The sequence below is a fragment of the Pararge aegeria genome, chromosome 15 (assembly GCF_905163445.1).
Source record: "Pararge aegeria chromosome 15, ilParAegt1.1, whole genome shotgun sequence".
In the NCBI taxonomy this organism is placed as follows: domain Eukaryota; kingdom Metazoa; phylum Arthropoda; class Insecta; order Lepidoptera; family Nymphalidae; genus Pararge; species Pararge aegeria.
The window spans coordinates 754,713-770,362 of NC_053194.1; the positions used below are offsets into that span (position 1 = coordinate 754,713).

The window sequence follows — 15,650 nt, forward strand, 5'->3', positions numbered from 1 at the left end:
TTGGCACTTCGCTAGAAGGTTACTCGTAATTTGATGATTGACTGATGACTCCAACTTTGTTTTCTCAGTTCCTTAAATATTAACATTGGTTGTGTAAGTTTCTATTTCTGTTTAAATTTTCTTATTATATGTATATACATATCTTTTAATTCTTGTATCAAATTGAGTTATCGTACATACTAACCACTGCACGCTGTGACTACCTATAAGTGAAATTATGGGGCATTAGTAACCTAAGGCTAGCTTTATTCATAACTTTTATACATGTAATTTTCTTGGCAGTGCTAATGAAAATAAATTAATAAATAAATATCATTTAGTAAATTTCACTTATAATAACGTCTAATTACTGTTATGTTGACATCAGTTTTCACTTGTTCATATTGCATTGTCTTCTATTGGCAATCAGATTTAGCGTCGCGATTTCTGTCATCCCGTTTATTTTATGTTACACTCAAAAATTGACCCCAGCAGCATTTCTCAACAAACTGCTAATAAACATGAGCAAGATGAAGATTATGTCTTCTGCTCACTATCCGCATTGTATCATCCGCTCCGCACAGTAATCGGTGAAAGCCTCAGGACTTGACGTCGAGTCCGTAGCTAGGACACACGATCCAAGGTAAGTCCAAATTCGCAAAAGAGGTACCTCTTTTATAATTTCTAATATTAGGGAAACTTCGTGACTGTATCCATCCGAATCCTTGATTGCCCGAATAACAAAGTCTTAGAACAGTGCGCGTGGTATGCCAGTGATTACTGCGACTCTGAAACGTGGTCACTTACTTTTTTGGCCTGACAAGAAGGCTCAGAGTCACTCAGCGGGCGATTAAAAGAGCTATATGCTCGCAGTATTTCTACATGATCAAATCAGAAATGAGGAAAACCGTTGAAGAACCAGAGTTACCAACATAGGTCAACGAGTCACGAAGCTAAAGTGACTATGATCATGGCACATAATCGCAACTAATCCGTAGTCCATACCACTCTGTGGCGTGCATAGTATTTCAATTCTTCATTTTATATCATCTGCATACATACATTATTAAAAAAAAAAAAAAAAATACCCTGTGCATACCCTCTATGCACGTGTTAGAATATCATAAAATAACAACTTGATATTTATCATATTTAATTATGATTTATTGTAAAAGTATATTTCAAAGTTAATATTAATATCCTCACATTAAATATAAAGACCATTTTTATTAGTCAACATTCAGTGATGTCACTATACATGAAGAATTATAAAGGTGTCACTATACCGCTGTTAATACACAACTGTCATTATACAGTTTTGTAATTGTATTTTAAAAATAATATTTAGAGTAAGTGAAATTAATATAAAACCATTGTTGTTAAAGTCATCATACAATGATGTTATTATACGTTAAGTATTAATCTTTGTTCGTACAATTGTCATTATACAATTGTGTCACTATACTTTAAAATTAAAGCTTTCCGGAAATGGATATTAGTAAAACACGTGATGTCGAAAAGTATAAAACTAATGTGCCTTGTCAAAAAAGGGCAGTCTCTGCTTTGCCAGCAAACAGTTGGTCCTTCACGTGGGTTACTGAGTCCGCCACGCTGGCCGAAATACTAAAGTTAAGTACTTTGCATATCATTTAATTACTTTTCATACGATAAAATATGTGTTATAAAATTAAAGATATATAAGAAATAATTATAATGAAATATTGTAAATGTGATATTTAAAAAGAAGGGTTGCTCTGGAGTTTCTTCCGCCACTTCTTCTCTATGACATATGACCCCTTCCGAAGTGGTAGTAGTTTAAAAAGAAAATATTAACGGGAGGATTAATGTGAAATATATTACCATCATACTTTAACGGAGTGTTCCTTGTTTTATTTTTATCTCATTTAATTTGGGATTAATTATTACTTCAATGAGAAGAATTATTATTCTATTGCCCATTCGTTTAAATAAGATCATTATATCAAAGGCCTTCCTACCTAAATTAATAAAAATGTATTACTCGCCACTGAATTACCACTCACATGTTAAGATGTGTATATAAGAAAGTAAGATATGTAGCCCGACTATGCCCCTACGAGTAAGACATAGAAAATATTAGCTATTGTCAAAATTTAAGATAAAGCAAACTGAATTTTTAACATAAATGTGTTGTCTTCCGAATATTCGGGTTCTAGTTGGCAAGGATTGTGTCCCACTTTCCTTTATGGCGAAGTATTTATGTTTGCCCCAGCGACATTCAAATCTGCCAAAAATGCATTTAGTAAATCTTGGCTAGGATAATATAAGTGCGGGAACACACTTAGCGTCTCCTCGAGCGTCTTTTTTGCGTCTCGTTAAATTAAAACATATGCTATAGAGAACGCCTGCTAAAATAGCATCACCTCTTTCGCTGTGCAGTCATATTGCAGTCGATCCAACTTCATAGTATCGTATAGTTGGTGTGCAGTCTCTTGAATATCACACCGTCTACAAGATGACTGCACAGTCTGTTTCAAGTTTAGATGCAGTTATTGAACCATATAAAAAATGCTTACAAACTAGAATTTTGCAGCTGGCTTGTAGTACTATTGTGGTTGTGTGTATACTTAGAAGTATGATACGTCGCCCAATAACATCAATTTATTTTTGTACTGTAGAAAAGGGCCTTAAAAGCAAGGCAAGAGTCTTTAAAAGATGAATTTAAAGCAGCTAAAATTATCACGGTGCATAATCAATACATATTTGCAAATTTAATATATGTTAACATGAAAGTGGACTGAAACAATGAATGAATGAATACACTTTTATTGTACACCACAGAGAAAATTTACAGAGATACAAATACAACAGCACAATAAGGTAGAACGTACAATTTGGCGGCCTTATCGCTAAATAGCGATCTCTTCCAGGCAACCAAAGGCATACAAGAAAATGTTATAAGAAATAAGTAGGTGGTACAACAAACAAAATTAAATATTAGGACTTAAAACTAAATTAACATAAAAAAAAAAATAATAAAAAAAAAAAAAAAAAACATAAAACATAGTATATACTAAACATAACATATTAAAGATATGTACAAAAATATAAAATATATTCCATACATATATACAAACATATACCTAAACATACAAATACGCTACTATAAAAACTTAATTAAAAAAAAAAAAAAAAATTAATAAAATAAAAGAACCTTCAGAAATACACAATATTAATATTAGAAGTAAAAAAAAAAACTTGTAGTGCAGTTTAGCATAAAATTAGTAATTCATTTAAGGGTAATTGTATGTCATTTTTTAACAAATAACCAGATGAAATCCTTGAGATGTCTCTCAATGAGTTCAAAGTTTATTAACTATACTGGGAGAAGATGATAACAAATAAAAACTGGCTAAGTTTGTTGTGGGCACTTCTTAGACCAGGGCGCGTTTTCAACCCTCCTAGCTTTAGTTTTATGTTAACGAATGCAGTTATCACCATCACTAACATTAGTGTTAACATGTTAAATGTATGAACGCTTCATAAGTGCCTGTAATAAGGTCTACATGAATAAAACATTTTTGAATTTGAAACCTTTAATGTGTTTAAGCATTAATAAGTTTAAAATGCAATCGATTTTCAGTTCAGGAATTATTTCTAGTAAACACTCAATTTTTTCTTACATGTCTTATTATGTCATTATTTTACTTTTTAGTATAAAGATCTTTTTGAAAACATTGGAAAAGCATACATTTTTAAAAAATATATCTTTTAGTTTTATTTGTTTTTATTGATTGCAATACATTTGTTTTACTTCTATTTTTAAAGTATACTTTATACTACTCTTATATAGTGTAGACAAGTTTGAAAAAATACAGTTTAATGCATTTAGTTCTAAAGTTAAATAAAATTCGAATGTAAAACTCACCTTATAACCGTCTTTACTTTGATAATGAACAACGTCGATGCCGATCGGAATGTCGTTCGGCAACGACGAGCCCTGCAGCGACGAATCGCTTTTGTCGCTTCTCTGCAAATAAAAAACTTTATTTCAATACAAGCTTTCCTCACAAAAGTCCTTCCTACCGTCAAAGGTTGCCTGGAAGGGATCGCTTTAGCAATAAGACTACCTTTGTACGCTCTTTTTTCTTTTCTGTTTCTTCTGTATATGTGTTAACTTTGTATAAAATGTGTGTGTGCAATAAAGCATTCAAACAAACAAACAAAACAGCTTTATAGTCCTAATTTAGCTATTAATTTCCTACTGCTGACCTTTCTCTTAAGAGGTAGGTATTCAGAGCTAAGTTCTACCACGTTGCACCAATACTGTTTGGCGGACTTCGGTAACGAGTACCGATTTTAAGGTCTACTATCATTGATGATTGTAATGATGTTGAATGGATTTCTGATCAATTCTCGGCCTGTTTGATTCTATGAATATCTCTACATTTCGAAGATCTTTAAATCAAGATATTAGACTAGAATATTACAAACTAGACCCCCGTCTTAGGTTGTAATATTCTAGTCTATTGTAGCCCGGTGTTGAAATTATTAAGAAGTTTTTTTGTATTATAATACTGCAGAACATTTCAAAACTAAATAATGTTTTTACCTTTACTTATAACTGCCTCGTTGATCTAGTGGTTGGGCGAGGGCCTCATGATGTTCTTCTACCCATCACGAGGCCCTGGGTTCGAATCCTGGTCCAGGCCAAAAATTATAGAGTATTGTGTATTTCCTGAATTCTTAGTACCAGCCCGGAGTTATGAAATTGGCGGTGCTAGCCCGTGCCCGTGAGAGCGCGTGAGGCCTTCGGTCTCAGTTATTATCAATTATTTGTTGTACTAATCGTTACAGCCCACCAACCAGCATTAGAACACCGTGGTCAGTGGCATGCATAGAGGGAATGCACAGGGTATGCAGATGATATAAAATTAAGAAAATCTTCAGACCGTGGTGGGTCTATGGTCTGAAACTGTCGCTCCTTATAAGTTTGAGGCCTGTGACCCAGCATTGGGATGTTAATAGGCTGCGGATGATGATGATGATGATTGTAACACTCACTTTATCATTGTCTAGGATGTCCAAAGCGCCTTCCGTGTGTCGCAGCGACGGGGAGGGTGACCGTGAGGAACTTCTGGAAGTAAAACAACTTCCATATTAATACCTCAAGAACATGGAATATCCTCAATGAATTGACGCCCTCTATAAGAGACAAGATATTAATTATAACGGCAGATTAGAATGCAGTTGTCACCACGCCTGCTCTTCCAGCGGGTGTCGTACGTGGCGACTAAGAGGATATAACAGAGAACAGGTAGCAGCGTCCTCTGTGCTACAACTAGCAACTACTGCGGTCACCAATCCGTCTGCCCATCGTGATAATGGGCAAAACCCCACTCGTCGGCAGAGGCTTTTAGTCCAGCAGTGGGCTGTTATAGGCTATTGATGGATAAGTGAGTAGAGGCGTACTCGCTTAGCTGACCCTCGTTTCGAAAGTGCACATAATTTTGTGGCAAAGCCTTTTGGGTGGGGAATTTCCGAGGAACACTTCTGGCAGGTAGCCAAACGTTCGACTGTTCAAACCTAATGAATTACTATATCAACAGTAGAATCCGATATCGTCGTCAGTTAAGAAAATAGGGGTCGCACAGGGCTTTCCTTTAAGACCTTTACTGTTCCAAATTTACATTAACGACTGTCCTTACCTTAATAAAGGAAAGCCTGTTTTGCTGATCATGATAAGTACGGATACATTACCCATGATTATAATTAACCGACGTGAAAATGCTCTTGACGATGTAAACATCTATCTCGCAATAGTAGTACAATGATCCTAAGCAAGTGCTTAGGTTCTTAATGAGAAATAAAAAATTCACATTACCAATTGACATAGGTGTACAAAACACATTAGTAGAAGGAACTCTAATTTAAGATCTAATTCTCTTTGGCGGGAATTGAGACCTATTGTAAGATCCTTTTCCAATGCTTATTTTTATAATTCACGTGATAAATCTACTTGCTAATTGGGCAGAGCACGCTGGGTCTTCGGCAACCTGAGATACAATCTGACTTGCTCTCACAGCTTTGATACTGAATCGCGAGAAGAAGTTATCAGCCCTATAGCTATGAACGTCAACTTAAAGTCAACAGCAAGCTACTTATCTTTTACGATCGGATGGGATATTGAGTATGAAAATAGAAAAAACAAAAAATTATTCATTGATTGACGAAAAGTTAAGATGATTCAAATGGAGTTTAGGTTTTATAAATGGTTTAGGCATTCGATCGGTAACTAAGGCGATCAGTGAAGAGATTTGGTTTTTTGAGTTGCATATTAACATGATTTGGTATTTTGACGACCTCCTAGGCGCAACGGCGAGCGCTGTGAATTTAAGTAGGAGGTCCCGGGTTAGATTTACTGCAGGGGCAATTTCGGGAATTTATTATTTCTGAATTTTCTAGGTCTGGTCTGGTGGGAGGCTTTGGCCGTGGCTAGTTACCACCCGACCGACAAAGACTTGCCTCTAAGCGCTTTAGTGTTCCCATGTGATGTCATGTAGAAACCGATTAGGGGGTATGACTACCGGTACTCCCTAACAGGTGAGCCCGCTACCATCTTAGACTCATCATCACTCACCACCAGGTGAGATTGCAGTCAAGGGCTAACCTTTAACGGAATAAAATAAAAAAAATTATAATTTTCGACTTTCAAAGAATTAATCTAGATAATTATGTTTTATCAATGTATGAATTTGCCCATAAATATCCACGACCAATTGTATTCATCGACGATCCACGCAAAAACTTCACACAATCACACTAGAGATCTGAAGAAATGCAAAATAGAAACCTATAATTAGCAATCATTAGTTTTATCATGTCTTTTTGTGAAATATATTGCTGACAGATAAAAGGCATTGCCTAGTCATTATTTCAATTGCACAATAATATTCTAATTAATCGGATCGTGAAAGATATTCCTGTAATCTTATCTGCCATTATCAACATAAGGGCAGATTATATTATATCGGTCAGCCAAGGCGCAGTTTCGAAGCAGATAATGACAGGATTTCCGTTATATCAGGATTGGGGAGCGCTCGTTTTACAGCTAGAAAGCTGTAAAACGAGCGCTCCATTCTTCTAATATTATAAATGCGAAAGTTTGTATGGATGGATGGTTGGATGTTTTAATGTTTGTTATTCGTTCACGCAAAAACTACTGAACCAATTTGACTGAATTTTGGAATGGAGATAGATTACACCTGGATTAACACATCGCCTACTTTGTGTCCCGGGAAAACGTACGTTTCCCGCGGGATTCATGAAATACCAAAAAACCGCGTACGAAATCGCGGAAAAAAAGCTGGTCTTACATAAAGCGGGTAGCACAAAGCAAGTGAGAGTTTCCATCTTTTACTTAATAGCTTTAAATAATGGGATGTACCAGATTCGATCCACGGCAGTAGTAAGTAATTTAAAATTTCTGGATTTTCTTTGGCCGTATTTGCTTGCCACCCAACCGATAAAGACGTGATACCAAGCGATTTAGCGTTCCGGTACGATGTCGATCATCACCAATTATAGATATGCATCATCACTTTGTCAGCGGGTAAGATTCAAGGCTAACTTGTATCAGGATAAAAAAAGAGAAAAAAAGTATTTGTGCCCAGAATTTGTTTATACGTTTTTATATTCTTAGTTTTTTTTTGTTGTTTACATTATTATGCTACATAGTTTCAATGTTTTATCAACAAAGGAGCATATAAATCGACCTAATTATCTCCGTTTTAATTGTATATAAATTGATAATTGTTATAATTGATAATATTATTTACCTATGCAGTGTGCAAGCTTTATCGGTCGGGTCGGCCCAAATTTAATACTAGCATACAAAATAAACATAAGATAATAAACAAACCTAGCTATAGGTATACGGTATAACAATCCTAATAAGCTATTTTGCTAATGTTTTTAAGCTTCCGAGCCTCGTAATAGAGAATTGATCACTTTTTGTCCGTCCAGTATACAAATTACGTGTTGCTGCGCTTAAATATTTTTAGCATGTTTTAAGTCATCATGTAACAGCGTTTGCCCCGAAGATGTGGACAGATGACATCGAACGAGTCGCAAACAACCGGTGGACCTAAGCGGCTCTAAACCTTGGTATACGTGTCTAACTCGTAATTCACCGGATTTTTAAAATAAATGTAAAACTTTTAAGTTCTTTACGGGCACAGATATTTCAGTTACATGCATTCTTACATACCTGCATTCCCTTTCCATCACAGCTTAATCGGTTAGAGACGATCTATTAAAGAATCCAGGTAGGATGAAATTGCTTTATATATAATGGGATGATGCTTAAAAAACACGCTCTCCCTCAAAAAAATAATAGTTCAAAAAAACTAAAAAACACGCTTAGTATAAAAAACCAAACTAATTGCTACCTTTTAGTGTTTTATAGTTTATTTATAAAAGCGTGAGTTTTAGTTTTTCTTAAACTACTATTTTAATTAAAGCAAAATTTATGGTTAATCGAACCATCAAATTTGTTAATATTATAGAAATCGGCTAGAGATAATGTTTGGAAATTAAAATTAGCATCAATTCTTATCGACTATAGATGACAATTAAGTACATAAATTAACAAAAATCTTATTTTTCTAATTGAAAAATGGAATATAAACTTATCAACTTAGTTTATTGTCATCGGTCTCAATATATCTACAGAGTTTGAACGAAATCAGACTGTTTGAAGAGGGTCAAAATCAAGTACAAAAGTGTGGGTTACAAACATAGCATGTCTGTTTGCTAATATAAAGCGTATAAAAAAGGGATTGTTAGGCAGAGAATGGCTGACATTTGGCATGAACACTGGAAGGGTAGATGATTCATAGCAAAACTTCAGTTCAATTTAGTGAAATTCGTCAACGAATTTCCTTGAGTTCAGATGAATAGAGAGAATGTCCAAAGTACAACAGCCGCAATAAGCGGCTTGGTTTCGCAAGAGATTCGCGTTACATTTCGGTGAGTCAGTTTTTTGTGCATCTAGACTGTGTAGTCAGACGTGATGGTCGATTGGTTAAGAACCTTTGCCGGGGAACGGCCGTTCTATATAGTTTTGAAAGCGTTTTGAAGGCATTCTAAAGGTTGCCAGATTCGACTGCCCTGTATTCTGCAACTGTGTGGAATATAGCAAACGGGCGAGTATAGAATTTTTTTTAATCTTCTTCTTGTTAACATCTTGTTTCATCATTGGCCTTTGTCGACCAAATTGGTGTAGGCCTCCTTCAACATCTTCCACATCTCGGGATATTGAGCTGTGTGGATCCAATTCGAACTACCTTTTTCACGTCGTCCTTCCTGCGCATGTGTGGCGCTTTTCTCCCCCCATGGCTTCTATTCTATTTTTGTCATTATTTAAACTAATCAATACTAACTATCTATGGATGGAAACGGCTGAAATAAATAATAATTATTATAAATATTATTAATATTCCAGAACATTTGATCAGAATCATCTGCCTGGATGGCATAAGTTTTATCTGTCACAGAAAGGGCACGAGTCTTCTCTCAGATTTAGATGGGTTTTGGCCGCAGTCCACCACGCTGGCCAAGTGCGGATTGGTGGACTAAACGCGCCTTTGTGAATATTATGAATAAATCTTAGGCATGTTACCTAACGATGCTGTCCTTCACCGTTAAAGCCTCAAAGGTAGGAGATGCATCACGGGGATAGAACTCGGTCCCCTCGAAATCCTTCTCGCGATTCTACTCTAAAAATCGCAGCGTTTAAGTGCGTATTGATAGCTTCACACGTTTTTGTGAATATGGAGAACTCTCAGGTATGCAGGTTTCCTTACGATGTTTTCCATCACCGTTAAAGGAAGCGATTTTTAATTCTTAAAACGCACATAACTTAGAAAACTTAGAGGCGCGTGCCGGGGTTCGAACTCTGCCCCTCGAGAGTGAAGCCGAACTCCCATCCACTAGGCTATAATGGCTTTTTCTGGAAAGGACTGTTTATTGATTGGCTATTGATGATGATGCTGCGTTCCAAACTTTGGCATACCTTGAGCCGGTACTTTATTAGTCTAAGCCCAAATCGGACCACCATGTTATCTGAGAGGAAGGAGAGCGTGCGCGAGGAATGCAAACGTATTACGGGCACCAAACAGCTAGTTAAAAAGCTATTGCAAAGCGTTAACACGACCATAAACGTGTTGCAGTAATTATTCCGCTAAAATGAAATCGATAACGCTGGAGCGCACTGATAACGGAACAATAAATCGGACTTGGGTATATTGGCTGATAAGTAAATTTCACGTTACTCTATTTTTAACCCTCGACGCAAAAACGAAGTAAGACGTATCTGGCTGTGTGTCTGACTGTCTGTGGCAGCATACAGCACAAAAATTGCATAAAATGGCAAAAATCGTCCTCCTTTACAAGCTATATATCAATTTTAGGGTAGGCAGTACTTTGGTGCATGTATGAAGTGCACGCCACTGGTCTGTGGGATAGTATTTCGGATGAACCAATTTTCATTTTGCTTTTATTGCTTGAAATGTGAATTAGTCGGGAGTATTCTTGGCTATGTTTGATGAAAATCGGTCCAGGACAGCCGCAGCCACAAAATGGAAATTTTGGCAATATGGCCCGTATCCAGAATGTATTATCCGTACGATTTAATGTGATATTCATATGATAACGACTAACACACCGGGAGGTATATTTGCATCGTTCGAGTCCATACAGGACTGAAGTGTATCGATAATACAGTCTTATTTATATCAAAACTAGCGGTTGCCCGCGACTTCGTCTGCGTTTGATTTAGTTTTTGTTGTGGCATTCAATTTAGTTGTACTACTAAAAATACTACTATAAAAATGAGGGGTTTGCTGCTGTCCGCGTAGGAGTTCGGTCCTCTATCTCCACCACATTCATCAAATCTACACAAAGTTTGGTCAAAATTAAACACATTATAACTTCTATAGTACAAAAATAATTATTTAAATCGGTTACAATTTGTCGGAGTTATAATGTAAAATCGTCAAACACTTTTATCCCCTCTGCTAAAGGAACGGAGCTTAATGTCGGAAAAGTATCCTATATTAATTCTAACATTTCCAAGAATATTTGTACAAAGTTTCATGAGGATCGGTTAAGTAGTTTTTGCGTGAAAGCGTAACAAACAAACTTACATTGACATTTATAATATTAGTAGGGTAGGGATAGGGATACCCACCAAATCGATGTCATGAACATACTATAATTTTAATAAGTAATAAGTAAGGATAGTAAGGATTTCCAAATCCTAATCACTTTTATAAAATATCTGGGCAATATGAAATTTTTATTTATCAAAAGTTTAATTATTTACACGCTATAAAATTACTGTAACAAATGTCAAAGCGAATAGCAGCAACGTGCTGCTATTCGCTTTGACATTTTTTAAATACGTTAGTTGTTATACGAACTTATACCAACTACAGTATCTACGGAGGTATGTAGGTAAACAAGCAAGCCGCTATAAATCGTAAGTTATATGTTGAGGCACATGCCTAGTTATAGCCCTTGCATTACAAAAACGTATTAAGATGAATGCGTAGGTACTGCGGTATAGCCGTACATAGGTGAGGTTCTTAGGTATATTTACCAACATCAACGAATGTTTGGTCCTTATATCAGTGCCTGATTAAGCAAGCGCGGGGCCCGTAGCAAATTCTTTAAAAGAGCCCTTGTTCTGCTATGGGTTCTTAAGTATAAAATGGTTAAAATACAATTCAATACTCAATACGGTCAGCCGATTGGCGCAGTGGGCAGCGTACCAGGCAGTGGGTTCGTTTCTCACAACTGGAAAATGTTTGTGTGGTGAACATGAATGTTTTTCAGTGACTGGGTATTTATCTACGCTTACTTTGGGACTAGATGGCGATGTGTGTAGTGTATTTAGTGTATTAATACGTATCTTAAATACGTATAAACGTATCTTAAATACAATACGTATTTGCTATCTATAGGCTACAATTTTGTCGGTAATTAATAGTTTAGTAAATTGCTACAGGCGATGTCTGTGTGCGTGTGCGAATCCGTCTGTCTGTCAGTCAAGCAGAAATGAGCGGTATTAAATATGCGCCAGCCCCTTTCGCGCGGGGACCATAGCTCTATGGACGGAATACAGAGTTATTACAGGCGATTTTTATACGGAACACTTGACGTTCTAAAAGTGCTTATTGAGCGTACTTGGAAAAAATTGAACTTAAAATTTTTGAATACATCTTTTTTGGTATTTTAGTAGCGCATGCGCTAAGCGCAAGATTAAAATGATAGGCGCACCTTCTGATCATCCCATTTGAGATTCAAGTTTGCTCGCCCCACTAATGCTGGCCTTGACACGGTTCCACGATGCTTTTGTTTTCAGCGGTAATCTCGGAAATACATAAACACTCGCCCGCGGCTATCGCCTCGCCGGCCATTTCTTGTCCAAACTCTAATGATTCTCGTGAAAACTTCTAATAGATTAATAAATTGAAAATAGGTAAAGGGCAGGTAGTGAACTTTTCGTTTGTATCAATTTGCAACAGACTATGAAAATAGATAATATAAATAAATATTTGTATCAGTTTCTCTTCAAAAACTTTTCAAAAAACGGGGTCAAACATAATTTTTTTACTACCTTAAAAATGTGTAAAAACAACGCCAACATACCACTTCTCATACAACTTGAAGACGTATTATAAGAGATTGAGAAAACAAAAGCCGCATAAGCATTTCAGGACTTTGCGGTACGTAAGTATTTACGGTAAATAACCAAGTTCCACTTGGAATTCCAAAAGTAGGTTAGGTTGGTATTCGTACGGCTAAAATATCATAATATAGGAAAAAGCGAGACTATGGCGGTCATGGTACTCGCAAAATATGTAGTTAAATCTGAAGTTTCTAAATGGTGTTTGCCCATAGCACCACTGAGATCAGTTTTTGTACACTGGGCCAGCCATACGCCTCGTGCTCAGAACTCGATTGTTTTTTACTTTGGGGGAAATCCCCATGCATAGCTGCGTGCCCCACGGGGATGGTGGTTACACGGAATTGAAGTACACAAACGTAACTCACGATTAAATTAAATTTGTCTATGGAATATAATATGGTAAAATTTTGTTATTTGGTCAAAACTAAGTTATAAATAACAGATTTACGCTAACTTGTTATGACGTAACTTTATATAAAAACCAACTTAAAGCTTGCACTGCGAAAATCGATTTTCATTTTCGCTATTTCTGATAGTTGTGATTAATCCGCACTGTTTGTATCAAAGCTTCTAACAGCTAGCCCGAACTACGAAAAAATTACACTTGCGGATACGCGAATTTATCGCGAAGATATCTTCCGTACTATTAAGTTGTGCCTCATACACTTCGCTGCGCCGAGAACACCATAAGAATCTACCAAAAATCAGCAAGAGAAATAGTAGTAATAGATAGAAGATGATATTCCGTACGCGATAAATAAAACGTGGGATTAAACATCACACGATTCTTTTTCTCAGTTCTTGCTAGCTCTAATGCTACTGAATTTTTGGTCACTATACACTTGTATTTACCTTATGGCTTTCTCCTTCGACATGGCGGACATCATCTGCAGGTAGGACTCGTACTCGTAGCTCTGGACCCCATGGTCTTTCGCCAGCATCATCGTCACGCCATCATTATTGTATCTTATAGACATTTGCATCATCGTGGCAATATACACTGGGTCTGTTCTCTATTGCGTTGGAAGTACTTAGTTGTATAATAATACAAGGATAATAGTAGGAACTTAGTATGACTATTTTATTATATTCTCAGGAATATATAAGTTTTTGATTATCAGTAATCAAAATATTTTTCTATAACTTTTTTTCCAGGATCAATAATTTTGGAGGAAATAGCTTCGCTATGTTTTCATTGAAAAATAACCACAAGATCAGGTGATTGTTTTGCGTTCATTGGTAAAAGTAATAAATAATACGAAGAAAATTAGATGAATAATAATAATAATAATAATAATAATATCTTTATTTTATCAAAATACGAAATGCAGAGTCATATTTTATTGGGATTATGAGTTAAAGGCTGACCAAATTCATTAAAATAAACACATCAGACCGAACTAAAATTCACTAAAACTAGTATAGTTGGCAACGTATGTCGTCGATTGTCAAACTGAGACTAATTATGAAAAGTCGATAGACGATAAAGGATCGATAAAAGATAATGAATTATTGCGATAAAACAATTCTTTGTGCAGGGATGTGACAATAATTTATCATACGTACACCCGCAGGTCTAACCATGTCTACCATTTGAAGCGGTGACAGCCGATAGTGGGTAGGACTACGGCTTTACTTTCGGGCCGTATTCGAACCCCGGAACGCACCTCTAACTTTTCTAAGTTATTTGCGTTGTAGTTATTAAGTATCACTTGCTTTAACGGTAAAAGATTATAGCGCGAGGAAACCTGCATCCCTGAGAGTTCGCAATAATGGTCTCAAAGACGCATGAACTTGGCCAGCGTTGTGGAATACGGCCTAAGCCCTTCTCATTTTGAGCGGGGACCCGTTTCCTGTAGTGGTGATGATTCTCACGTCTTATCTCTTAGCAATATGATAGAAATGATAGACATATTTATCTCGTATCGCGCATGTTAAACCAGAAAACCAGAAACTGCCAAGACTAATATTCAAGCATCAAAAACCACTCCACTTTAGCATGTTTAGTCGAACAAACGTTAGTCACTTCATACCATTAAGCAGTTGACAGTAATGGGGAAGGTTTGAGAGCTATCAACATTCCGCGTGCGCGGGACGCTTTCACTGTTTTTGAACACAATGCACTGTACAAAAATGGTTGAATGCGGATTCTGTATGTTCTTAATTCAATGGTTAGACCCACTAGAAGTATTTTAGTGCGCAGGAACGGACCGGTGTATTGGTTTCATACTACTGCTATCCCTCTAACAGGTCGGCCCGTAACCATCTTAGGCTGTAGGTATTACCGCCAGGTCAAATGGCAGTCAAGGGCTAACTTGTATTTAAAAAAAAATCTAAAACGTTCGAGTTTAGAAAGCCGAAAAACACAAGAAATAAATGAATCACAGACAAAACAGAAAAACTCGCGGTCATACTTTAGCGGTAGATAGTAAACTTGACTTTGATTCGTTACGCTTCGCGGATAGTCGTTATTTATTCATAACGAATTGCAATTCGGCTCCCGAGTGCATAACTTAAATCCAACTGACTGACTCTGGCTAAATTAGTCGTCATATTTTTGGTTTGTTTATTACTATGATTCAGTATTGTTGTAATATACCTATCTACAGCATGAACGTGCACATAATGTAGGCATATTATAATGATCGCACGCGATTTAATAAAGGCCAAAGGAAGCAATTATTATTAATTATTAGACATAGAATCATTGTTAATTCCTGATTTAAAGCAATGAAAACCAAAACTTACAGTGTGGATTGTAATCACCGAAACAATCCCGTACATTTCTTAGAACATAAGGGATTTATTAAGTTACACACCAAAAATACTACAAGAGCAAATTTTTTATTTTGTGCAAAGAAAACATTTTCTTTTTATTAATTCTCGCCTATGGAAATTTGTCGAAATAAGTCCTTTTTTCAGACTCTTGAAACGTGTG

The 15,650-nt window shown here is 36.2% G+C and overlaps 1 protein-coding gene across 2 annotated transcripts in view; it reads right to left on the reverse strand.

Moving 5' to 3' along the window:
* LOC120629703 (protein Aster-B-like) overlaps positions 1–15,650 on the reverse strand; it is a 53,068-nt gene that overhangs the window by 31,510 nt on the left and 5,908 nt on the right. For both annotated transcript variants that reach the window (XM_039898690.1, XM_039898691.1), the window contains exons 3-4: positions 5,023–5,095; positions 3,887–3,988 (exon numbers count right to left, since the gene is read on the reverse strand). In XM_039898690.1, coding sequence (XP_039754624.1) covers positions 3,887–3,988; positions 5,023–5,095 — 175 coding nt within the window. The remainder of the gene's footprint in view (positions 1–3,886; positions 3,989–5,022; positions 5,096–15,650) is intronic.